A 23,430-nucleotide genomic window follows, 5' to 3' on the forward strand; every position below is an offset into this window, starting at 1 on the left:
TGTCATTAAACCTCAGAACCGGGTTCGATTCTCAGCAAAGGTAAAGTGCGATAAGCGTTGGCTAAGCACCTGGCACTTTTATCATTTGTATCACAAAGAAACCGCCGCTAATTAGTCAAGAATCTCTAAAAAAAAACATCAACGTACTAAACAGGATAAGCCAGAGAGCCTTGTAAATCAGTAGATCTTAACTTTTTAGCACTGCAGGATGGCTAAAAATAGTAAAATCCTTTTACGGATCAGTAACCCGAATTTCAAAAGCATAATTCTCGACTGCTGTACGGCTATTCATTAATTAGCAACACCAACAGAAGCATAGTATCATGAAGTGTCGCTTAATAGTACTGATTCATTTAGGACCTGGTATTAAATTGGACATTTTAGGCCCAACATTATTTTATTCCTAGGTAGTTATCAGTATTGTCAAGTGCATAAAATCCAATCGTGAGGGCGGGAAAACAAGTTAACTTTTCAAAAAAAAAGTCAAAAAAACAGTCAAAAAATAATCGCCCTATTTATCACTTGTTCTACCTTGATTGTTGTTTTATCCTGGACTTCAGCTCCGAGATGTTGGAGGCAGGATTGCATGCGTAGAGAGAGACTGATCTGGCGGGAGTAGCGCTGCATCCAGTTCCTCCAAACATCCTCTGGAGGTTGCTGCTGGCATCTCAAGAGGAAGTTGCTCTTCTGAAGAGGAAAAATAGTGAGTGATACGATTAAATAAATTATGCATATTTTAGTGCCGATATTTAGCATTGTTAGCAAATCTAACAGTTATAGGAAAGAAAAATGTTCAATTAGGAAACTTTATGTTTTAATAAAAGCGTTATTACGTAATAAAATGTGAGTTCAAGAAAAAGTTGTTCTTCAAGAAAAGGAGAAAAAAGGAGTCGCTTAACTTTAAGTTTGAATCAAACAGATGTAAAATAAGTTAACGTTTTTTTGAGAAACTTGATGTTTTGGGGTAGAACGCAGTTTTTTTAGTCAAATGTCAGCAAAAAGTTTTTTGCTAACACGTGTTCCTACCGCCAATAGCTTATAATGTTAAGACTGTTTATAAAAACAGGTAAGTTTATTCCGCACATGTATCGCTTGAAGCAAAATGCAGATGTATAAAGCGGAGGTTTAACCTAAAAGTAGTTTTGAAAACAAGCTATCAGGTTGGTTCTCTATCGACCATCAATGAGCGCTATACCAAATTTATTTTTACAATCTATACTTTTAAACAAAACGATGTTAACGTTTATAAATATAATACAATATATTTCAAACCGAGTTCTTAAGGAAAATGGTGGTCGATGCGTTAAGAGTGATCATCGCTTCTTCGATCATCATGTGAGCCAATCCCTCCTCGTAGAAATGCTGGAACTTGTTGCTCTCAGTTTGCGACGAGTATATAGAGACACCAATGCGACGCTGACGCAACACCAAAAGGAACCGCCATATTTGGTCTGTACGGAGAGTAGGTTGTAAAACGTGAAGCATTCTACTATAGCAATGAGTACAGATTGTGGCAGTATGTCGCTTACAATAGAAAGTATAAACCTGTGGATATATTATTTTTTCCACTGGTAAAAGAGATAGCTAGAATTCACTTTTTGCCTTACGAGAACGAAACATATTCTTTTTGTTGAAGAAAAATTAAAAGAGGAGTACATAGTTTTTCAGCAATGTTGCTATGTTGAAAATGAATAAAGAGTTATTCGAAACGTCCAAAATGATACCTACTTCTTTATGGGCTTTGATATTCTTATTACGTATTTCAAGTTTAAATATCAAATTTATGTGTTAAATTAAAGGTTTTCAGTCCTGAAGTATTAATTACCAGAAATATCGAATTGAAATATACATAACTAATTGGAATAAAAACTGATTGTTAAAAGTATTTTTTAGGTTGTTCTATTTAGTCTTACACATTTGCTGTGGAAGAGTTTTCAGGGTAATTTCATCAAGTTCATCATCATCATCTTCAAGATCGCTGTCATCTCCATGGCCTTGATGATCTCCATGATCTTTGTGATCGTTGTGATCGTTGTGATTGTTGTGATCGTTGTGATCGTTGTGATCTCCGTGATCGTTGTGGTCTCCGCGATCGTTGTGATTTCCATGATCTTTGTGATCTCCATGATCTCCGTGTTCTCCGTGATCTCCATGATCTTCGTGATCGTTGTGATGGCGATGATTTCTTGCTTTCCTCAAGCAATCCTCCGCTTCCTTGTAGTTCATTTGGCGACGAGACTTGATCAGAGTAAGCTTGGGTGGCGGAATGCACGAATCTTAAACGAATTAAACACCTTACATTAAATCAGTGGTTCTCAACCTTTGATGGCTTCTGGCACCCCCCAGAAATAATAAATAGATTGCGGAACCCCTACGAGAGTTTTCTGTAGGTATTTACTTGAATGTCACAATTCAAGAAATATCTCTCGGCACCCTTTCCAAATATCTCTCGGCACCCTTGAGCATTAGAAATGGCACACTAGGGTGCCGCGGCACCCCGGTTGAGAACCACTGCATAAAAGTAATTAAACATCTTACATAAAAGTACTTTCCGTCAGTCACACAGGTCTTTGTGAGCATGTGCCTGTGAATATATTAGACTTCTTGGAACACAATACACGGGTATTTTACTAACTTCAATAAAAATATAAAAGCCATAATATTTGGTAAAAGCGACATTTCGCAATTTACAGACGATTCAGCAATAACTCATGCCATCATCAGTGTAAATCAAGTGAAGATAAAAGCGTAAAAAGAAAGGAAAAAAGGACAAAAATAGCAGAGAAAAAAGGCAATGTATGGGTCAATGTGTAGCGCTAGGTATTAAAAAGATATAGGCCTAAAGGTGCCGAGGTTGTATTTATATTTTAACGCTTTTTTCACTTGATTTTTACACTGATGATGGCATGAGTTATTGCTGAAACGTCTGTAAATTGCGAAGTGTCGCTTTCATCAAATATTATGGCTTTTAGATTTTTATTGAATATATTAGACTTCATTGTTCATATCGCTATTCACTCGCGCTTGTGTTTCTAAGTCGTGCACTTTATATGCTTTCATTTCTACTTATCCCTGCTGAAGCGAAACCTTGTCGAGAATTCAACACAATTTGTCTTAATATAATGCCACCAGATGCCTTATAAAAGTAATTAATAAAAACTTACAGAAGATCAACCGACTTAAAGAGTTGCTAAACAAATCAGCATGTGATCTACCTCTTCATAAGTCGTACTGATTAACCCCATTAAAATTATACAAAGGGTACATTTAAATAAATCATTAAAATACTAAATAAAAAGAACTAAGGTAACATTTTCCGTTAATAACAACGCAGGTAAGTTATTTTCTCAGAAAAGACTATTGAGATTTGTTGTGAGAATTTACTGATATGTGTAAACATTTCTTACTTTATTTTAGTTAAAAACAAACTTTAAACAAAAAAAAAAAAAAAAGTAAAATACCTTGTTGCTAATTTTACTTGAAAACCTATCAAAATTAGTAAAACTTTTAGTGAAATATCGCTAATTTTACTGTATTTTACCAGGATTAGTTATGTCAGGAGGCATGGAAGTGTGGAAGAAAGTTGAGATGGCAGGTCTTGTCTTTCCATCGGCCAACAAACTGCATTTGCGCGAACTCAGAGCCTTTGGAAGCATTGGGGAGTTCTTGCGACGATCTTTCAGGATGTCTAAAAAAATCATTGAGACACAGTTGCATAGGAAGCCGAAACGTTGGAGAAAATAAAAAGATATCGAAAAAGATTCTTTTTAGTACACTATGCCTGGCAGCAACAGTATATTTTCTGCCTCAGCATGTATATATACAATTATTATCAGTACCTTCTCACTAATGAAACATTCACACATATGTGTGTTTACACATGAAATCTATGTGTTCATGTTTCATTGGATAATGATATGGTACTGTGAATCCCCTTTAATTGAAGTTGCTTGTACTAACAGATTGAGCAAGCATTGTAACAGATTGAGCAAGCATTGGTTGTTTCTCGACTCGTTCCCTTCTGAGCCTGCATAGCTCAGTTGGTGATATTCTTTTTACGTTTTACTACAACCTCCAAACATTATGCTCCAAAGTATATTTTCTGTAACTGTTTTTGTTTCACGGTGACCTTTAAACATTAGTTGACTGAGAATAGATGGCTTTAAAATTGACAGTTGATACAATAGTAGCCACATCAACGTTAAAAGACTAAGTACGAAACTAAGTAAACTGAAAATCAGTTCGTTTGAATGTTAAATATTTGTTATATGATAAATATTATAAAAAACACGAATAAGGAGAAAAATACCGATGGAGTTACAACTTATGTGTGGAACAACAATGTGACAATATAAGTTATGTTATTTTTCTATTTGCTAATGGTGATTTTGGTTGCATATCGAGTAATCAAGATTTACTTTACAATTGAGTAGTAACCTGGGTCGTAGAAGGTTGTGGCTCTGTCCTGTGCCGCTCGGTCCACCTTGGAATCTTCTGGAACCATCGAAGCCACGTCAGCAATGTGAATTCCAACCTTGAAATTATCAAAGTTAATTCAGAAAACACCACGTCTTCACAGCTTTCTTAAAGAACTGAGTTTATTATGACTAAGACCTTCTAAAGGATATTAGAAAAGGTTAAAGCGTCTATTAAATACTTAATTCCTTGGAAAATATAATTTGAAAAGAACAACATCACATCAGTGCAACACTAACCTCGAAGCAGTCGTGATGACCTTGAGAGCACTTCGTGATGCTGAGGGCGTCGTCAAGGTCCTTGAATCCCGGAGGATCAATTGTAAAGACGAAGAGGTCGGTAAGGTCAATCCTGAGGTCCGAGTTTGTGTCCTCGAACCCTTCACATTCTTCCTCTACATCTTTCCTGTGGATTAAAAGAATGAACAAACTAATTTCTAAGCAATAATCCAACCTTTTGGAACAGTGTTTTTTTGCCGCACCCCTTTCAAATCACCAACCAATTCTCGCACTGTTTTTAGAATTGTTTGAATAGCAAAACCATTGTAATTACACGGTGCTTAATGTAAGTTAGTTTTACAGCAAAGAAATCAAATACAGTAATACATTTTTGTATCTGATTCAGCATCCACGCACCCCCTTGGAACGGTCTAGCACCCCTGGTTTAGAAATCCTGCTTTAGAACAAGGGTGTTCAATTATTTTTGCAGTGGCCCCATGGGGAACAGACAAAATTCTTTATGAGCCAAAAAGGAGGATCTGAAGTACACATGATATAAAAAAGTGTGATTCCATTTAAAAGTTAAAACAATTCTTGTTTTGACAATATAATAAGAGTAGGAATGGGTGAGCACACCTTAAAAGTGTAATTTATTTAAAAGCAAAACGTAAAGGATTATTTTAGCCTAAATAACTAAAAAAATGGAAAAAAACGACCAAAAAATGAGGCGCGCGTCGGATTTTCAAAACCACAGTCAAATCTTCAAACCGACCCTTAATTTTTCTTTTTCGTAGATCAAACCATATTTTAGCCAAGCCATGAATAATGTTATTTTATTTAATTGATGAAAGTAGTCACCTGTGTTTAGGAGGGACGTCGTACGTGATTGTGAAGTACTTTTCCGCCTCACTTGCTTTGATCACCTTCGATACATAACCGAGTGGGTAGAGCGATGTTTCACTCCACTTGAGGTAACGCACAATGAAGAGCTTGCCGCCACCGCGGTGATACGAGTGAAGATCAATACGCTCCACTCTTTCAGGCTTGCATTTCATGTTTTCTTTCCCTGTAAAAGGAGGTGTTTCGATGTTTACTAAATCCTAAAATGCCCAAAATTCGGAAAACGTTGGCACGTAAGGCGTAAAAACTCTTCTCTTTGCGGAAAATTAAAATGTTTTAACTTTGACGCTTTCGGTTCGAAGCGAGTTAGAAGCGTTGGTCTTAGAACATTTCATGTTTTGTTTTCCTGAAAAACTAGGTGTTTAAATGTTTATTAAGTCAAAAAAACGCCTAATGCAAAACAAAAAAGAACGAGAATAGTCAAATATAATGGCTGAAGATAGAGAAATCAGACATCAAGCCTTTACATAATTGTCTTGACTGTTATCCGTCATAAAGCAGCTCCAGAAAGGCTAGATCATATTTTTTACACAAATATATGTGTGACTGTGTGAGCATCCTTAATTGATCAACCGATTTCGGTTAGCCACCCTGAAGGTTTCCGGGCTAGTTTGAAATAAGTATTAGTAGCAGATTGCATATCTTACCGTCGGCGTGAAAAGAGTAGATCGTGACTTCGTTCTTCTTGGCGTTCTTGGACTTAACGATTGCGAACTTTGTTGTTTTGTTGTCGACTGGGCACATGAAGGAGGGACTGTACGGGTCAGGAATGCAAACGAACTCGCGGTTACGAGGCTCCTTGTACCTTAAGTAACAAACTTAACTTAATTTTAAGTCATTTTAATGCACTTATTTTGGGTTTTAAGTCATCTATTTGATTTAATTTGCTTGTGAAACACAAGTTTTACTTTGATTAGGTTTTATGTCATGTAATCAGCTTGAAGTAAGATTTCAGTCTTAAATTTGGTTGAAAAACTATGTTTCAATTCATATCCTTAACGTTGAAATGACTGGAATAAAGATTAAGGTCATATACTTAACCAGAATTAATTTTCATACACCTAATTTAAATCAAGCTTAAAGCCTTCTACGTGGCTTGGCGGATAAAGTTTTAAATCTTCTTGTTGACTTGAATTATGTTTTTGTAATCATAAAACTAATTTAAGTTTAAAGCCATGTACCAACTAAAAGTCAAACAAAATTATATTTATAAGCTGAATTATGTTGAAAATGAAAATGAATAAAGAGTTATTCGAAACGTCCAAAATGATACCTACTTCTGTATGGGCTTTGATATTCTTATTACGTTAAGCTGAATTAGGTTTTGGATTCATAAAATTGACTTTTAGTTGAACAATTGGTTTCCGGTAACAGTTCTAATACGGCCGAGTATACTATAGATATTTTATCAAGTTACAGGATTATCGAAGTATCAACTTTAATTCTGTGGGTATTTTCACCCTTGGTCAAGTTTATTGCGTTAGGAAAAATAAATTAAGCTTCATTAATACCGGAATAACTGTTAACCTGGGACTGCGGAATAACTAATTTACCTTGACAGAACTCCGATCACTTTTCCAGTAGCTCCTTCACCAGGTTTCTGTTGAAAAAAGTAAAAACATTAATCAAACCTAGTAATTAACACTTCACATTGAGATCGAACAGGGATCACCCAAACTACGGCCTGCGGCCCAGATTCGACCCATCCGGTCAATTAATCCGCCCGATTAGGAGTTTCTGCTAAACCCGTGGTTATCTATCGGTGTACCGCGGCATAAGAATGTGCCTCGAAAGATTTTCACGTGTGCGGTGGAATTTTTGCTGTTGTAATTTTGGAAAATAACCGGTTAATATTACAGTTGACAAAGCGTAAAAAGATTGTCATATTTTACTTACAAAAAAAAAATACTATGTTTTTGTGGTTGCTTCATGAAATAATATCAAATGCACATATTTTCAAGTGAGAAATAAATCGTTTTTACCAATATTCCTGTACTGGTTAGTTCAAAAGCTGTCAAATACAAAAAATTGCCAGCATTTGTGATCTTTCATAGTAAGAAACTTGAATGCACACTATCAATCTTATAAATTATAAGTTGACATCCTTTCTAACAATCCAATAATTGATGAACATAAGTACAGTTCCAATGTTGTAGGATGCAATTTAAAACTAAATTTTGATGAAATTTGATACAAACAGAACGTCAATTTATTAAGGTCCGCTACAGTTTCCTTGCAAAGTTGTTCGTATTTTATTTCGTTCAAAGATAATCAAGTTATTATTCAACACAAAATTTTAAACCGGCCCGCGATGGTCAGGCCTTCGACAATTATCCAGCCCCAACATGTTTGACAAAACGCTTGATTCCATGCATTGATTGACTTAGTGTTAAGTTTTAAAAATTAAATTTAGTTCAAAAAATGTCGAAAAATTAGTTACATTGAAGTAGATATAAGGGAGCTACAATAGAACACACATACACGAACAAGTAGGAGTCATATTTAAATTACAGCACACATTGAGGTGCAATATATTATGACCTATAAATATGCCGTTGCTATCGATACTATATCACTTCTTATCGGATCAGCACCGATACCACTCTAGTATCGTATCGACAGCCGATACCACGAAGTATCGGACGAGTTCCGATACCACCCGAGTATCGTACGAGTTCCGATATCACCAAAGTATCGGAAAAGTTCCGATATAACCAAAGTATCGTACGAGTTCCGCTACCACCAAAGTATCGGACGAGTTCCGATACCACCAAAGTATCGGACGAGTTCCGATACCACCAAAGTATCGGACGAGTTTCGATACCACCAAAGTATCGGACGAGTACCGATACCACCAAAGTATCGGACGAGTTTCGATACCACCAAAGTATCGTACGAGTTCCGATACCACCAAAGTATCGTACGAGTTCCGCTACCACCAAAGTATCGGACAAGTACCGATACTATCACATGGTATCGGACGAGTTCCGCTACCACCAAAGTATCGGACAAGTCCTGATACTATCACATGGTATCGGACGAGTACCGATACCACCAAAGTATCGGACGAGTTCCGATACCACCAAAGTATCGGACGAGTTCCGATATCACCAAAGTATCGGACAAGTTCCGATATCACCAAAGTATCGGACGAGTTTCGATACCACCAAAGTATCGTACGAGTCCCGATATCACCAAAGTATCGGACGAGTTCCGATATCACCAAAGTATCGGACGAGTACCGATACCACCAAAGTATCGGACGAGTTCCGATATCACCAAAGTATCGGACGAGTTCCGATATCACCAAAGTATCGGACAAGTTCCGATACCACCAAAGTATCGGACGAGTCCCGATACCACCAAAGTATCGGACAAGTTCCGATACTACCACTTGGTATCGGATCGGCACTGATTCGACATTATCATACATTCTTATAGTACGACTAAAAAAAACAAAAAAACGCCCTTACCCCTCTTTTAACGTGCAAAACAACCTCATCGCGGTCGAAGCTGATCCCCATATTCTTCCGCGATTTGATCGCGATCACTCCGCAGTCGTCGTCCTTTTGTTGCGTCACAACTGCCTTGGCAGCGTACCAGGTTTTCTTGTGGATGACGCAATGCTTGTAGTGCCTCGGCTTGTTCTGCAGGAAGGAGCGTAACTGGCGAACCGTGAACTTCTGGTAGATGACGTCACGCATTACGTCACCGCGTCTGTTGGAAATTAATTTTTTTACCAGCAGCATTCCGAAATTTGAATAAACTTGTTTTGGGTCTTTTTTACCCTTCGTGGTCCATTTTAGATCTTACGATATGGATAAGATACCAACAATTGGAAGTGTTGGAAAAGTACTAGGGTTGTACTATCCGGATAGCGGTTAATAGATTAACCTATGTGTTTTGGCCAACTGATATCCAGGTTTACCTTAACCAGTTAACTGGATAGCATTAGTAACTTTTTGGGTTCGTTTTTGACCTTATAAGTCCGTTTTGGACAAAGCTCATGTTGGCGAATGTTTGTCCAAAACCAGCCAGGCTACAGTTTCCGGAATGCAGTTTAGAAGTATCGCTTACTGTCGAACACTGGAGGTCTATGTCTACTAAAATTTCACAGTTAATCTACAGTGATGACAGTGGTTGATGACCTACTGAGCAGCTAACGTAAACCAACCATTAAATCAAACTCTTTATTTGTGTCATTGTGACTCATAAAGAAACACAAAGGGCCGCGTTTACAATTAGAAGACTCGACAATTGATTCGCCGTAAGTTATAAGGAAGTAAATATTCAAAATTGTAAAAGTAATAAAATATAGTTTTTTTTCTAGTTTTACTAGATTAGCGGACTGCGTCGCCTTTGAAGGAACATACGTTGTCAATGTCTTACTGTTAAGCTCATGACATTAATAAGCAAGTTCGAACTGATTTGAATCAAAAAAGTTAATTAAATCAGTGGTTCTCAACCTGTAGTACGTAAGCTGTCTCAGGTCTTATGCGGAGTTCAGGATAATTAAGGCGAGTCTATAGTCGCTCTGCAATATATTCTGAAATCATATTTTTTGCACCTGACACTGTAAGCAGGTAATTGTTAAATAAACTTTTTGGAATTAAGCCAGTTTGAGCAAAATAGTTTTTTAAACCAAGTGGTGCCCAGTTTGTGCAACATAACAACAGGTTGTTCGCCACAGGAAAAACTTGAGAAACAACCAATCTAGAATAATAAAATTGCTTTGCTTTCAAACAAAACACTTAGATTCTATATTTTTCTTCAATCAAGCATTTAGAGTTAATAATTGAGTTTACGTATAACGATATAAGGATTTTGCAAACTTCGGTGAGGTTCGATCTCACGACCGCAGGACAAAAAATCCGTACAAATTAAACATAAAAAGTGAATTAAAAGTATTTTTTTTCACTAAGACATTGTTTCTTCTCTATGGATTGTTTTTTTCTGGTATTTGTTTTGTTAAAGTTTCTTGCACAACAGATGATGTTGTCATAGCAACCTGCGTCCTGTCTCCGGCTCGTTTGGATCGTTCTTGATCTCCTCCAGGTATTCCAATCCTCCCGCATCCACCGAGATCGTCATCTTCTCGGGTCGGAATCCCAGCTGCTTCTCAAGGATGTCATCCAGGATCTTTTCATCCACCAGAAGAAAGCGATCCTCCTGGAACAATTGACGGGAAAGGTTTGTGTCTGTTATTTTTAATATTGTTTCTATTGCTGGTGGTGCTGATTTTGCTTTTGTTGTTGTTTATTTTTGTTGTTTGGGTTGATAATAATGCTATTGTTGCCTTCCTCTTGTTATTGCTGCTGTTTTTAATATTGTTTCCATTGTTGGTGGACAATGGTGGCACTGCTTTTACTTTTGTTGTTGTTTATTTTTGTTGTTTTTGTTTGATAATAATGCCATTGTTACTTTTGCTGTTGTTGTTGATAAAATTATGGTTTTGTTGGTTGTGCTGCTTTTACTTTTACTTTGGTTGTTATTTATATAGTTATTGTTTTTGTTTAATAATATTGCTACCGTTACCTATGTGATTGTTATTATTGCTTTTCTCACTGTTATTGTTGCTGTTCGTACTGATTTTGCTGCTTTTGTTATTGGTTTTGTTTTATTGTTGTTTTTTTGTTAATATTACCAATTAGAGCTTTTGTTTTTCATGTTATTGCTATTGAAGTTTTATTGTTCTTATTATTGCTATTGCTATTTTTTTCATTGTTATTTTTGTTGTTTTTACACCGTTGCTGCTGTTATCATAGCTAGATTGTTGTTTATTTGTTATTATTGCCATTGTTGTTGGATTTATTAATCTTGTTGCTCGTATCTCTGTTATTGTTACTGCTCTTACTGCTGTTATTGGTATCGTTGTTATTGCTGTTATTATTTTTGTTGCTTTTCTCACTGTTTAGCTGTTATTGTTGCTGTTTGTGCTGCTGTTATCATTGCTGTAGTTGGTCTTCTGTTGTGCTGTTTTTGTTGTTCTTGGTGCTGCTGCATTGCTGTCATTAAATTGTTATTTAAGTGAAAAAAAGATGCCTTATCTTAAGTTACAACACCAAAATAACACTACTGCTAAAACTTTATTAAATAATTATTATTATACCTCTGAGTCAGAACCCTCCGATTCTTCATAATCAATCTGAGACCCAACAGAATACTGAAATGTAAGCATAATATTATATACAAGTATGTTTGCTATCTTGTAACAACAAGCACACATGACATATGTTAACTTATAAACATTATATAATATTCAGCAAAACTTGTTAAAATATTAAGTTTGTCGATACTAACTGGGTTATAAAAAAAACTTTACAGATTCTTATAATTGAGCTAGTTTTTTGTATATTTTCATTTTTACAGATAAGGTAAACTGATTTCATTTTAATATAACATATTTTTACCATGTCTTCTGGTGTAGCATCGGCACCCGAAGCAGCGGAATTGTTACCGCTTGCGTTGCCCCAGTGGTGTTGTTGGGACTCTTGCGCGGTTTCTTGGTACAAAGTCGACCGCTTGTGGGTTTAGAGCGGACAGTTGTGATACTTTGTGTAGAACCATGCTGAGAGATACGTGCCTTGGGAGTAGCGAGTCGTTCAAGCAGCAAGCCTGGGTAACAACAACGTTATTGTGAAGCACGTGGTACAATTTGAGATTTCAAAACCAAAAGCACTTAACTTTTGGTAATCTTTGTTAATGGGTGTATTTCGTCTAATTCTAGATAGGGTTCGAGCAAAAAGGCCGACGACAATTAGTGTATCCAAAGGATCGAAAAGTCCGACTTTTAGGTCTTGGACAATGCACTAATTTGTCTTGTAGCGTGTCGTTTCATTATTGTATTCGCGACACGCGACATGCGTCTCTTGTGCCTCGCTGTGTCTCGTTGTGTTGATGTAAGGTCACTCGATCAAACTACGTGCTGCTGAAAGGTTGTGTTGCGCTCCTACAGTGACAATACGATACAAAAAATTTATTTCCAGACATGAGCAATATCTTTCTTGAAAGGTGAATTTATTAAACAAAAAGCAGGTTTGAGATAACTGAACTCGTTTCGTGATATTAATAATGCACTTGGTATCGGTTAGGATCGATACTTTATGTCAATATCAGTTTGAAGCCGATGCCCGATATCAAGGGTAGTATCGGTAATCGTCCGATACTTGATATCGGTGCCGATCCGATACCAAACTGATAGGCGTATAAATATTTTAGATTTTTTTATAAAGCGGCTGACGTTTAAACTTAAAGAAAATCAAGGTCAAGTTTTAAATTTTAATTATTTTAGAATTTTTTAACTATTTTGTGTTTACACCAGAAGAGCGATTTCTATCTATTGATATGTTGCCTGGTGGAGCTAACTCTATTGTGTGAAACGTTTGAGTATAAATTGTACAGCTTGTTATTTAAGTTGTTTAAGCGCTGCTCAAAAACTTTGGTTGTTGGATAATATTTAAATTTTTTAAATCCTATATTACCTTCTATCGCCGGAAATATAAAAATATTTATGACGTAAAAGTGCAAGATAATTGAAGGCGTGGCATGCCTGTGATCGAATATTGTGGTAGGCTACTGCTCATAAAAGCTCCAAAACAAATTACTATTGGGAGTACAAAATTTATAGTTTTTTTGAGGCCCGTGGCACCCCTGACTACCCCTATGACAGCCACACAACAACTCCTTTTTACCAATCTCTTTAAAAGTTGCGTGTTATTTTTTTGTCCAGTCGTCTGATGCAAAACTTTTAAATTTGCAACACGTCTGCCTTTATATATGACTTCAACTTTAGAGCTTTACACTACAAGAAGTCAATGTACACGCAATATTCCGGCATTTAAGCTGGACAAAGATAAGCTTCATAGCGTGGACGTCACAATTGAGACATGCCTCAAATCATAGCTAAATCGCTACTCGTATTTTCCGAGAGAATTTGCGAAAGAAAAGGGCACGCGTAATGCAGTGTATGGCTCTTTTGTGATCTGAAGAGCGGCACGGCTTGGCGCTGCCTCACTTCGCGTATTAATGTATTTCAATGATTTTCACCGCGTGAACGCTTAATATGAATAACGCAACAGAAATAGAAGCAAAAATAAAGTACGCTTTATGTATAGAAACGTAAAATTTGCCGTAGAGGTATAACTGATATAACTCTTGCTTGATATATATTTTGTTTTGCCAGATGTTGACAGGTGAGCACTGCCTCACCTGCCTCCCCTGAATGCACGTCCCTGCTTATAACATCCAAACAAACTGATTTTCGGTTTCCACAGTTCTGTACTTGTTTATTCTTCAAGTCGTCAAGAAAGCAATATGTTTGATGTGCAATGAAAGCCTATAGTTACTTAAAGAAGTGGATTTGCACTACAAATATCGACATTTTCTCTAAACACTCTTAAGCTACACGCAAAGCATATGCGTACTTTATTCATAACTTGCACGTTGCAAAAGTATCAGCGCTTGGTAAAGATACTGTGTTTTTATTTTGTTTTTCGCTTGCACAGCAAAAAAGTTGACCAGCCATGTCAAGTTTTTTAATATTGTTACTACCAGGAGTACTGATCAAATATGATTGTATTGCTAGTTTGGTTAAGACACACTTTATTTTATTAAATGCTGTTGTGTCCGTTTAGAAATGTAATATAGAATAGAACTACTTAGTTTTCTAACACATTCTATTGGAAAATGGCTTCTATATAAAGCAGCAACAGAAAAATGCAATCACACAAGTGTCAAAGTAATCTACCAAATAATAACTATTTTTAAATGTTGATACTTTGAAGTATTGCTGAAGATTGTCTAAGTTTTTAACTTTAACAATTGCTGCTAAAAAATGTCAGAGACTATAGAAATCAAATAATGTATTATTTGTTCATGCTTTTGTTGAATAACAATTGCTATTGTTACCTACCTTAGTCCGAGAAAATAACTTGCCGCCATTTTATTATGGTTTTTTAGATTGCTGCTTTTGTTAGTTGGGTTTGTTTTTTCAGATTTACTATTTGCTAAAAACTTATTGCAAGAATTACTGTTTTTGTCAGGTTCACGTTTTTTAGAATTACTGTTTTTGTCAGGTTTACGTTTTGTCAGAATTACTGATTTTCTCAGGTATACATTTTGTCAGAATTACTGTTTTTGTCAGGTTTACGTTTTGTCAGAATTACTGTTTTGTGAGTTTTACGTTTTTTAGAATTACTGTTTTTATCAGATTAACATTATGTCGGAATAACTGATTTTAGTCAGGTTTACATTTTGTTAGAATTACGGTTTTTTAGATTTTGGTTTGTCAGAATTACTGTTGTAAATTTTACATTTTGCCAAAATTACTGTTTTTGTCTGGTTTATGTTTTGTCAGAATTACTGTTTTTGTAGGTTTCACATTTTTTTCGAATTACTGTTTTTTTCTGGTTCACGTTTTTTGTCAGAGTTACTGTTTTTTGTAGGTTGCATATTTTTTCAGAATTACTGTTTTTGCCAGGTTGTATAGTTGGAATTATCGTTTTTGCCTGGCTTGTGTTTGCTCATGTGTAAGTTTAGTGTTTTTATATTTGGTTATAGATGGTGTTTTAGAAATACCTAAGCAAAACGCAGTTGTATGTTTTTCCTGATTTGTACAAAACGTTAAAATAACTTTGACTGTTCGCTAATAGGAGCTAGTGAGTAAATAATATTTACCATGGCACAACTCTTACACATGTTTAGTTATAAACGAACGTGTAAAACAAGATTTATCTAATTATTTAAAAAAACACACAAATAAGCGGCTATTAATAAACATTAGTTTTTATAAAAGTCTGGTCGTTTATTTCCATGCATGGATGAACAAATTAATGACCCATAAGGCAGTTTACGGTTAAAAGAAAGTTTTAGCCGAAATATTTTTCTACAATCTATAATGAAAATAAATAATACTGACAATTTAGTAGCCACGACATGCCTGTTTTCCATTTTTTTTTTTAAATGCTTGCGCTATCTTTTTGTATTGTGGTTTTTCTGTGCATAAAGGACGTTTCACCGCAGGTTGCTTCGCGCCACAAACAAAACGCCATATTTCGCCCAACACTAAGTTACTGGCTGAACCGCAAATAATGACTAAATAATTGTAAATTTACAACTAAATTATTCATTCGCAAAGTTAACAACCACATGCACCAGAGGTTCTGTGTTGCGCGACGCCCTAAAGTGGGTCGTTCCATTTTCCAAGGGCGTCGGCAATGGTTTCGATTCGTATCTAAACATAATTGCGATATAAAATATTCACAGACAGTTATTTTTTAAGTTTTGGCTTGGTTGGCCGCTATGAACTTAAGAGATCGCAACAACACACTTACGTAGACGAATTGCTAATTCTCGGGTGTAGTTAAGTAGGCGATATTTTAAAATACCGTAGTGTTCAGTGGGCTGTTTCGGTCCCTTAAAACATCTTAAAAAACACTACTTACAAATAAAATAAGACATTTGCATTCGAACTTATTGTTGCCAAAAACTACAGCAATTGCTTATAATTTCTTATATAAACAATCAATAAATACAGAAAAGTAAAATTCTTATCGCTGGGTACATCGCAGGTTCAGTAAACTTTTCCAAAGGCGCCAACGACCAGGTAAAAGATTTAAAAAATAACAACGTAAAGGTTAAGCATTAAACCTTAACTATTTACCACTGCAGCAATGAAGTCTTTGATTGTTGGCCGTCTTTATTACGATCATACAACGGGACAAAAAATCTTTATTACGAGCTTCGAACGTGACTTCGGTTAACCTTATTATTTGTGTAGTGTTGAATGTATTTGCGCCTTGGTGTATAAGGAAATAACTGGCGCTAAGTAATATTTCGTATAGTAGTGGTGCTTAACACAAGTCGTCCTACACCAACTAATTAAATTTCTCGCCGAAGCCACTCGCTAGTCGAGCGAGTTGGTGTCAATCAGCACTCGCCAGGAGCGATTTGTACTCGCATTGGCGAGCGGGCGAGTGCTTAAGCCCAACACTGTATTTTACAGTTCTTTCTCAAAATTTTCCGCATTTTATCAGCTTTATTTGCGCTCCACAACTGGATCTATTGTATTAAATATTGGTCTTTGTGTGCGTAATGGTACCGGAAGGACTTTACCCCCAATAACATTTATTAATACGCATAATTCTGCAAGTAACGCTGCATTCATTGAAAAATAAGCAACCCAACATTCGTCGCTAATTACCTTCGCTGTGATTTGATTCCTCACGAGTGTAGGGCACATATCAGGGGTAGCTAACCAGAGACCAAGAGCCGCATTTCTTACTTTGTTGAACGCAAGTAGCTACACCTTACACATGGACAGAAATAAGTTACACACGCATTTCATATTTACCGCACACACACACATACTTTTGCCCAGCAGGTTTATTGTTGCACAATAAAAACAATAATGTGCCAGTAGATGAGTAGGCGAAATCATCGTTGTATATTATTGCAGGGGTACAAAGTCTGTGTTGTTGGCGGGAATTTCAATGTTAGGTTTCAAACATAATTTTTTAAAGGCAAAAACACAACTAAAACAAACAGTCCATATTTAACATTTGCCTTTAAGCATACGTGTTAGCCTAACATGGACCGGGAAATGTTTATATTTACCTACGTAGTTCAAAAAGGCCAAAAAATACAGTTTGAAACCTTCAAAGTGAAAGTATTTCAGCTTTGCGATACCGAAAGGGTTTTCTACGCTTTAGTTGATGTTAAACACGACTTTATGACCTGACTTTCACTTATTTTATTATTGCCTCTACCATGGTTGACAGGTGTACTATGTAAAACTTGCCCAAAATAAAGGTAAATTATTTATTTCATAGACAATGCCCTTAACTATCACAGACTGCGTTAAACTTATATTGTAAAAACTCGCAAGAGACACACAAAATAAAACAAAACATTTTTGATTTTTGAATGCACACGGAACACAAACGGTATAAATATTTTGACAGGTTTATTTTATTTCAATTATTACCATTCGGCGCTTGTTTTTATTATAAGGATCGGGTCTAAAAATAAAAATATTGTTTTTTTATTCTTTCATTATTACAGGGGCCACCAAACCTTTTTCATAAATGCCGGATAACTTCAAGGTCTGATGATCACGGGACGGATTTACAATTTTGGGTAAAACATTTTTTAACTTGTTTTTTTGTTAAACGAATGAAATATAAATATTTATTGAACAAAAACTGTAGTGAGCTTGAAAAAAGTGTCGTTCAATTAGAAATTTCAAAGTATTTTTGTTAAATATTTTTTAAATTGTAATATGCAATTGGTGTTTGCTTGTGACCTTTGACCTGAAACGAGGCAGACATGATTTGACGAAATGACACCAGTCAGGAAAGTTGTGGCTAATTACCTTCGAAGTTTGGCGAACAAAGCACAACTCGCCCAGCCTTAAAATACGTGCGTCACCTGATATCACTTGATACAACTGAGTGGAGCTTGTCTCGCCATTCCATCGCATAGAAGCAGCTTGGAACGAGAATTCGCCCAACGCAACGCTTCTCGGCTTGTTGTTTACCCCTAAGGTTGATTCACACCAGGCGTGATTTGCGCCTGGCCTCAGCGTCTGTTGTCAAACTCTAGCGTCACCCAGTCAACATATTCACTAGCGTTAACTGCAAATACGAGCTAGAAGGTGATTTACCCTTAAATATGGTTACAGGCCAAAAGTTAAAAACAAAAGTGCTGCTTAATATACGCCAAGATTGGGTAAAAACGTTAAAATAAATAAAAGTTTGACAAAATTACGGAAGCGACCTTTATGAGCTTTATGTATTGTTCACACTGGGCGAGTTTTGCGTCCGGCGTCAAGCTAGCGTCACCCGCCAAGTTCACACACAACGCGTCGCCAGCGTTAACGGCAAATTCTTAGGTGCTGACGTTTTCCGTTAACGTCCTGTGTGAGCTAAACTTTACGCATTCGCAGGGTTAAGACTCAGCAGGTGGTTTCTTGCCGTCTCGGGCTCCGTTTCTATCTCGTGAAGTTGACTCTGTCCAACGGGTTCAGTCCTAGCCGAAGCTACATGTACATACTTTGTAGTAAATTTAATGTTTTAAACTCAATTTTTTGCCTTTTAAAGGTCTTGGGGGGTTCCGTTTGATCGGAATATTTAACAAAAACACAAAGAAGTCTAACACGAACTTTGCCTTACGTTCTTAAACTGGGGGTCGTCAAAGGTTTTGCAAGGGCAGACATCACTTGACAAACCACGCTAGTCGAACGTAACATAGCAGGTAGATTTTTCGCATAGCAGGGTTGGACTTAAAAGCACTCGCCCGCTCGCCAATGCGAGTACAAATTGCTCTTGGCGAGTGCAGATTGACACCCACTCGCCCGACTGGCGAGTGGCTTCGGCTAAAAATGTAATTAGTTGGTGCAGGACAACTTGTGTCAAGCGCCACTACTAAAATTATTTTCTTAAACACTAAGGTGCAAATACATTCAACACTACACAAATAATAAGGTTAATCGAAGTCACGTTCAAAGCTCGTAATAAAAACTCTTTGTCCCGTTTAAAAAAATCGTTTACCGGCAAACAATCAAAGACGTCATTGCTGCAGTGGTAAACAGTTATGAGGTTTATTGTTTAACTTCAACGTCGTTGACGCCTTTGGAAAAGTTTATTGGACGTGCAGTTTTGGGTAACAATAAGTTCAAAGCAAATGTCTTATAATAATATTTAAAAGAAACGTTTTTTTAAATATTTTGAGGGACTAAAACGGACCACTGAACACTACGATATTTGAAATATCGCCTATTTGTGTAACTACAGCTGAGCATTAGTAATTAGTCTACGTAAGATAACTGTATGTAAATATTTTATACCGTAAGATAGATACGAATCGAAACCTTTGCGGACGCCCTTGGAAAATAGAAACGACCCACTATAGGGCATCGCGCCGCACAGAACCTCTGATGCATGGTTGTTAACTCAGCGAATAAATGGTTTAGTTGTAAATTTACAATTATTTTGTCATTATTTTATCTGTTCAAACAGTAACTATAGTGTTAGGCGAAATGTGGCGTTTTGTTTGTGGCGCGAAGCAACCTGGATGAAACGTCCTTGAAGCACAGAAAAAACAGAATACGAAAAAAGAGAGCGCAAGGAATTGACAGTGTTATTTTTTCACTAAAGAATACTTCGGCTGAAAAACATTGTTTTAAGCGTAAACTGCTTTATAGGTAATTCATTTGTTTGTTCATCCATTCATTTGTTCATCCATGCATAAAAATAAACGACCAAACTTTTATAAAAACAAATGTTTACGATAGGTTGGAAAGTACCCGGTCGGCCGCGGTCACAGCCGCGCATTTCATGTAAAGTCAACGTAAAATTCAGTCAGCCGCGAAAAATCGCTCAAACGCGCAAAACTTTCGTCGCGCTAACGGTTTTCAGTATAGTACTGCATTTTCAGCCGTGCAAATTTTACAGATAACTTTATTACAGCCGCGCAATTTAAAGCTGCAAAATTGTCTCTCCCGCGCAAAATCTAAAGTTTACAATCTGGTGTTTACGTTTGGAAAAATGCAGGTTAACGATAACCCAAGAAATGACCGCGCTATAGGACGGAAATTTGCAGACAGCGTGCCAAAAATTTGGCGAGTGTTATTTCGTCCTGGCGAGTGCTGATTGATAGCCGCTCGCCAAACTGGCGAGTGTAATTTTTTGCTTAGGAACAACACTGCATATTTAGATCCTCGCACTTAAAAGGGTAAAATCCATAAATGTTTTGCACGCTTCCTCATTGTGCGCTCCGATGAGCAACTGCTCGATATCCATAGTTTAAAAGATAATTATGCGAGCATGTTTTTCCACTAATTACATGTTACGGGACACAAACAAATAAGTTTTTTGCGTTTTTTCAGAAAATGCATTGGTGAGATTTTGTTTTACTAGGGAATTTCACCCGTACGCAATAAAAGGGGAGTCCAGGACAGCAATCCAACAACGCTTATGTCATTTCAGACTAGGGCAAAATTTCTGCCGTACGGGCTTAGCTGTACAAGTGCAATTGTCGTGTACCGAGGCGCAACTGCAAGTATTCTTTCGTAATTTTTTTACAATATAGTTTTTCCGAATTTCTTTATTTGTTAATCTTATAAATTTAGTTCTTAGGGGCGGGGTAACTATTAGTACACAAAAAATTATATATTTAGGAGTCAATTTCCTTGCTTCGGAAGCCCAACAGTTGTGCGAGCGGTCCTGCTGCTGTGTATACCTTTCGCATTACTCTGAATTCAAAGCACGTCTAAACATTGTAACTGTAGTGGTTTTATATAGAAGCGCTTGATACTAGATTGACACATAACGGCATTTCTCACCATGCGAAGGCGGACTCGGGACTCGAGTAGGTCCACGTAAAACAACCCAGGTCGCCGTGCCCAAGTGCAGTACCAAGTTTTAAAAGTTATGGCCGTTAATTTTAAATTGTAAGTGCGGAATAGCATGTGGTGGAATATTTTTTAACTATTTATTGTGAGTAAATGAATTATATGACACCCATATAAGTGGATTGCTGAAAACCGCCGTATTTAGTTGCGTAAATCGGCGGAATACAGGCTGTAGAGTCGAAACCAGACTTGGGACGCGGGAGATTGACTCCGGTTTATTTTATTTTTTGCCCGGAGTCGGACTCGGGTTATTTTTAACCGACTCCGCAACCCTGCTGTAAACACACATTTCCCCCTAAATGTATTATAGTCCCTATTAACAACTGGCAGTTTAGTCACTACCTTCGCCGAAGCAAATAAAGGAAAAAATAAAATATACAAACCAACATGCTGAGCTGCTTTGGTTCATATGTTTGTTAACTGTGCGAAAGAATGGTTTAGTTGTAAATTTACAATTATTTTGTGATTATTTGCTGTTCAACCAGTAACTATAGTGTTAGGCGAAGTTTTGCGTTTTGTTTCTGGCGCGAAGCAACCTGCGGTGAAACGTCCCGAGCATTTAAACAAAAAGGAAAACAGACAGGCCGTGGCTACTAAATTGTCAGTGTTATGTTTTGCACTAAATACTGTAAAAAGTATTGGCAATAAACGACAGGACTTTTAGAAAAACTAATGTTTACGTAAAGAAACCATAAGACAGGTTAACGATAAACCAAAAATAACTGCGCTAGGACGGAAATTTGCAGACGGCGTGCCAACAAATTTGGCGAGTGGTATTTCGGCTGGGCGAGTTCTGATTCATAGCCGCTCGCCAGGTTGGCGAGTGTAAATATTTTCTTAGGAACAACCCTGAACAATAAGCGATTTTTGAGTTTGCGAAGCACGAAGCGACAGACACCAATCTGTGCGCCTCTTATTGTCACTGGTGAAATAATTTGCGCGTGCGACTTGGCTTTCAGAAAGAGGCTTCTTTGGAAAATAACTTATTGCTGCTACAAAACAACATATTTTACCGCTTTAAATTTAAATGCGAATTTCGGTGGTAACATGGACCTCTTTGTTAACACCTGTCGTGCATGTTGCCTTAACCAACATATCAAAACCAGGCCTCAACAACTAGCAAAACTTTCGATTAAATAGGTTGCGCATTAGGCACATAAAAGTGTTTTGCATATTGCTCGAAACTACAGATTTAAATTGTGTTTTAACAGGCATTACACGGACCAAGGCATGGTAAAATTCTGAAGAACTTCCAGTACCGGTTTTTAGTGTTTTTCGCTCATGTGAAAAGGAGAGTGCAAATTGATAGTTAATATCATCCCTGAGTTATTGTGCGGCAGTCAAGCGCAACCCGACCTGTTCAGTCGACGCTACGATTGAAGTTGTTGTGACTTGTGTACCAAGCACAGCCGAACGTGAACTTTAGAGGGATAAGATATTTTGTATGGGCTTGTCAAGGGACATATTTTTTCGAATATTTTGTTCTCTTTGGCAGAGAATGAAATGAGGAGCTACTTTGTGGAAGACAAACTTCATATTTGCCAGCCCTAACTCGCCTGTATGTTGACTCAATTTCGGTGAATTGTATTTCGTACTTTCAGCTTTTACAGGATAAATATTTATGATTTACGATCAACTCAGTTTAAATATACCGAATGTAGTTTGCTGTAGAATACGTTTTGTTTCTTCTTATTATTTATATTCGAAGTTTGTCTAAACTAAACAGAAGCAATTTCTGTTCTTAAATTTAATTAGTACGAAATGTTTTCTAGTTACATTTAAACAGCAAACACTTTATTTGCAAACGTTAAGTTAGAACGTTGTGAGTTTCATACAATAACCATGTAAACGCTAAGACATAAAAAGGCAGGTTTAGTCATTGGCGAAAAACAAATGGTAGAACGAAAATTCGAAGATGGCGTGCAATGTCTTTGGCAAATGGTATTTTGTTTGGGTTAGTGATGATTGGAGAGGGCAAATAAATAGGTAATATTAACCCTGGGTCAGAGGCGTAGCCAGGTATTTGGGGGGCAAACTATTAAATTTTTGCCCTTCCTTCATGTTTAATCACATTTTTTATTGCATTAACATAATATACCTTACTTCATAGGTGAAAAATCAAATTTTAATAGAACAATTGTGTTAATGAAGGAGCAGTCTTATTTTGGCATTTGTAAGCCTTATTTTGGCGCCCCTATTGGGGATATATGTACCTAACCGACTCCGTAGCTACGCATCTGCTCTGGGTTATAGTGCGGCAGTCAACCATAACCCGACCTGTTTAGTTGGCGCAATAATTGAATGGGCGAGGTTTATGTGTTGTGTTAAATGAGTCAGACGTTATTTAGGTGACACCATGTGTGAATGAGGTTGTTGTGCAGCAGCCCAGCAAAGCCGAACGTGAACTTTACCGTAACAAAGAAGAAT

General features: G+C 36.9%; 2 protein-coding genes across 2 annotated transcripts in view; one reads left to right on the forward strand and one right to left on the reverse strand.

Annotated features, from left to right (window-relative positions):
- The window catches only part of LOC146162815 (3'-5' exoribonuclease HELZ2-like), a 31,507-nt gene extending 22,389 nt beyond the window's left edge, over window positions 1-9,118 (reverse strand). Inside the window, 10 exon segments of the mRNA XM_083385307.1 lie at window positions 532-687; window positions 1,273-1,451; window positions 1,914-2,276; window positions 3,542-3,688; window positions 4,438-4,534; window positions 4,716-4,881; window positions 5,553-5,760; window positions 6,242-6,399; window positions 7,148-7,194; window positions 9,068-9,118. Of these exon segments, the coding sequence (XP_083241433.1) occupies window positions 532-687; window positions 1,273-1,451; window positions 1,914-2,276; window positions 3,542-3,688; window positions 4,438-4,534; window positions 4,716-4,881; window positions 5,553-5,760; window positions 6,242-6,399; window positions 7,148-7,194; window positions 9,068-9,118 (1,572 nt within the window).
- Window positions 9,119-12,159: 3,041 nt separating this feature from the next.
- The window catches only part of LOC146162816 (receptor-interacting serine/threonine-protein kinase 1-like), a 32,747-nt gene continuing 21,476 nt past the window's right edge, over window positions 12,160-23,430 (forward strand). The window contains exon 1 of the mRNA XM_083385308.1: window positions 12,160-12,213. Within this exon, the coding sequence (XP_083241434.1) occupies window positions 12,160-12,213 (54 nt within the window). The remainder of the gene's footprint in view (window positions 12,214-23,430) is intronic.

The sequence above is a fragment of the Ascidiella aspersa genome, chromosome 3 (genome assembly GCF_963924565.1).
Source record: "Ascidiella aspersa chromosome 3, kaAscAspe10.2, whole genome shotgun sequence".
In the NCBI taxonomy this organism is placed as follows: Eukaryota; Metazoa; Chordata; class Ascidiacea; order Phlebobranchia; family Ascidiidae; genus Ascidiella; species Ascidiella aspersa.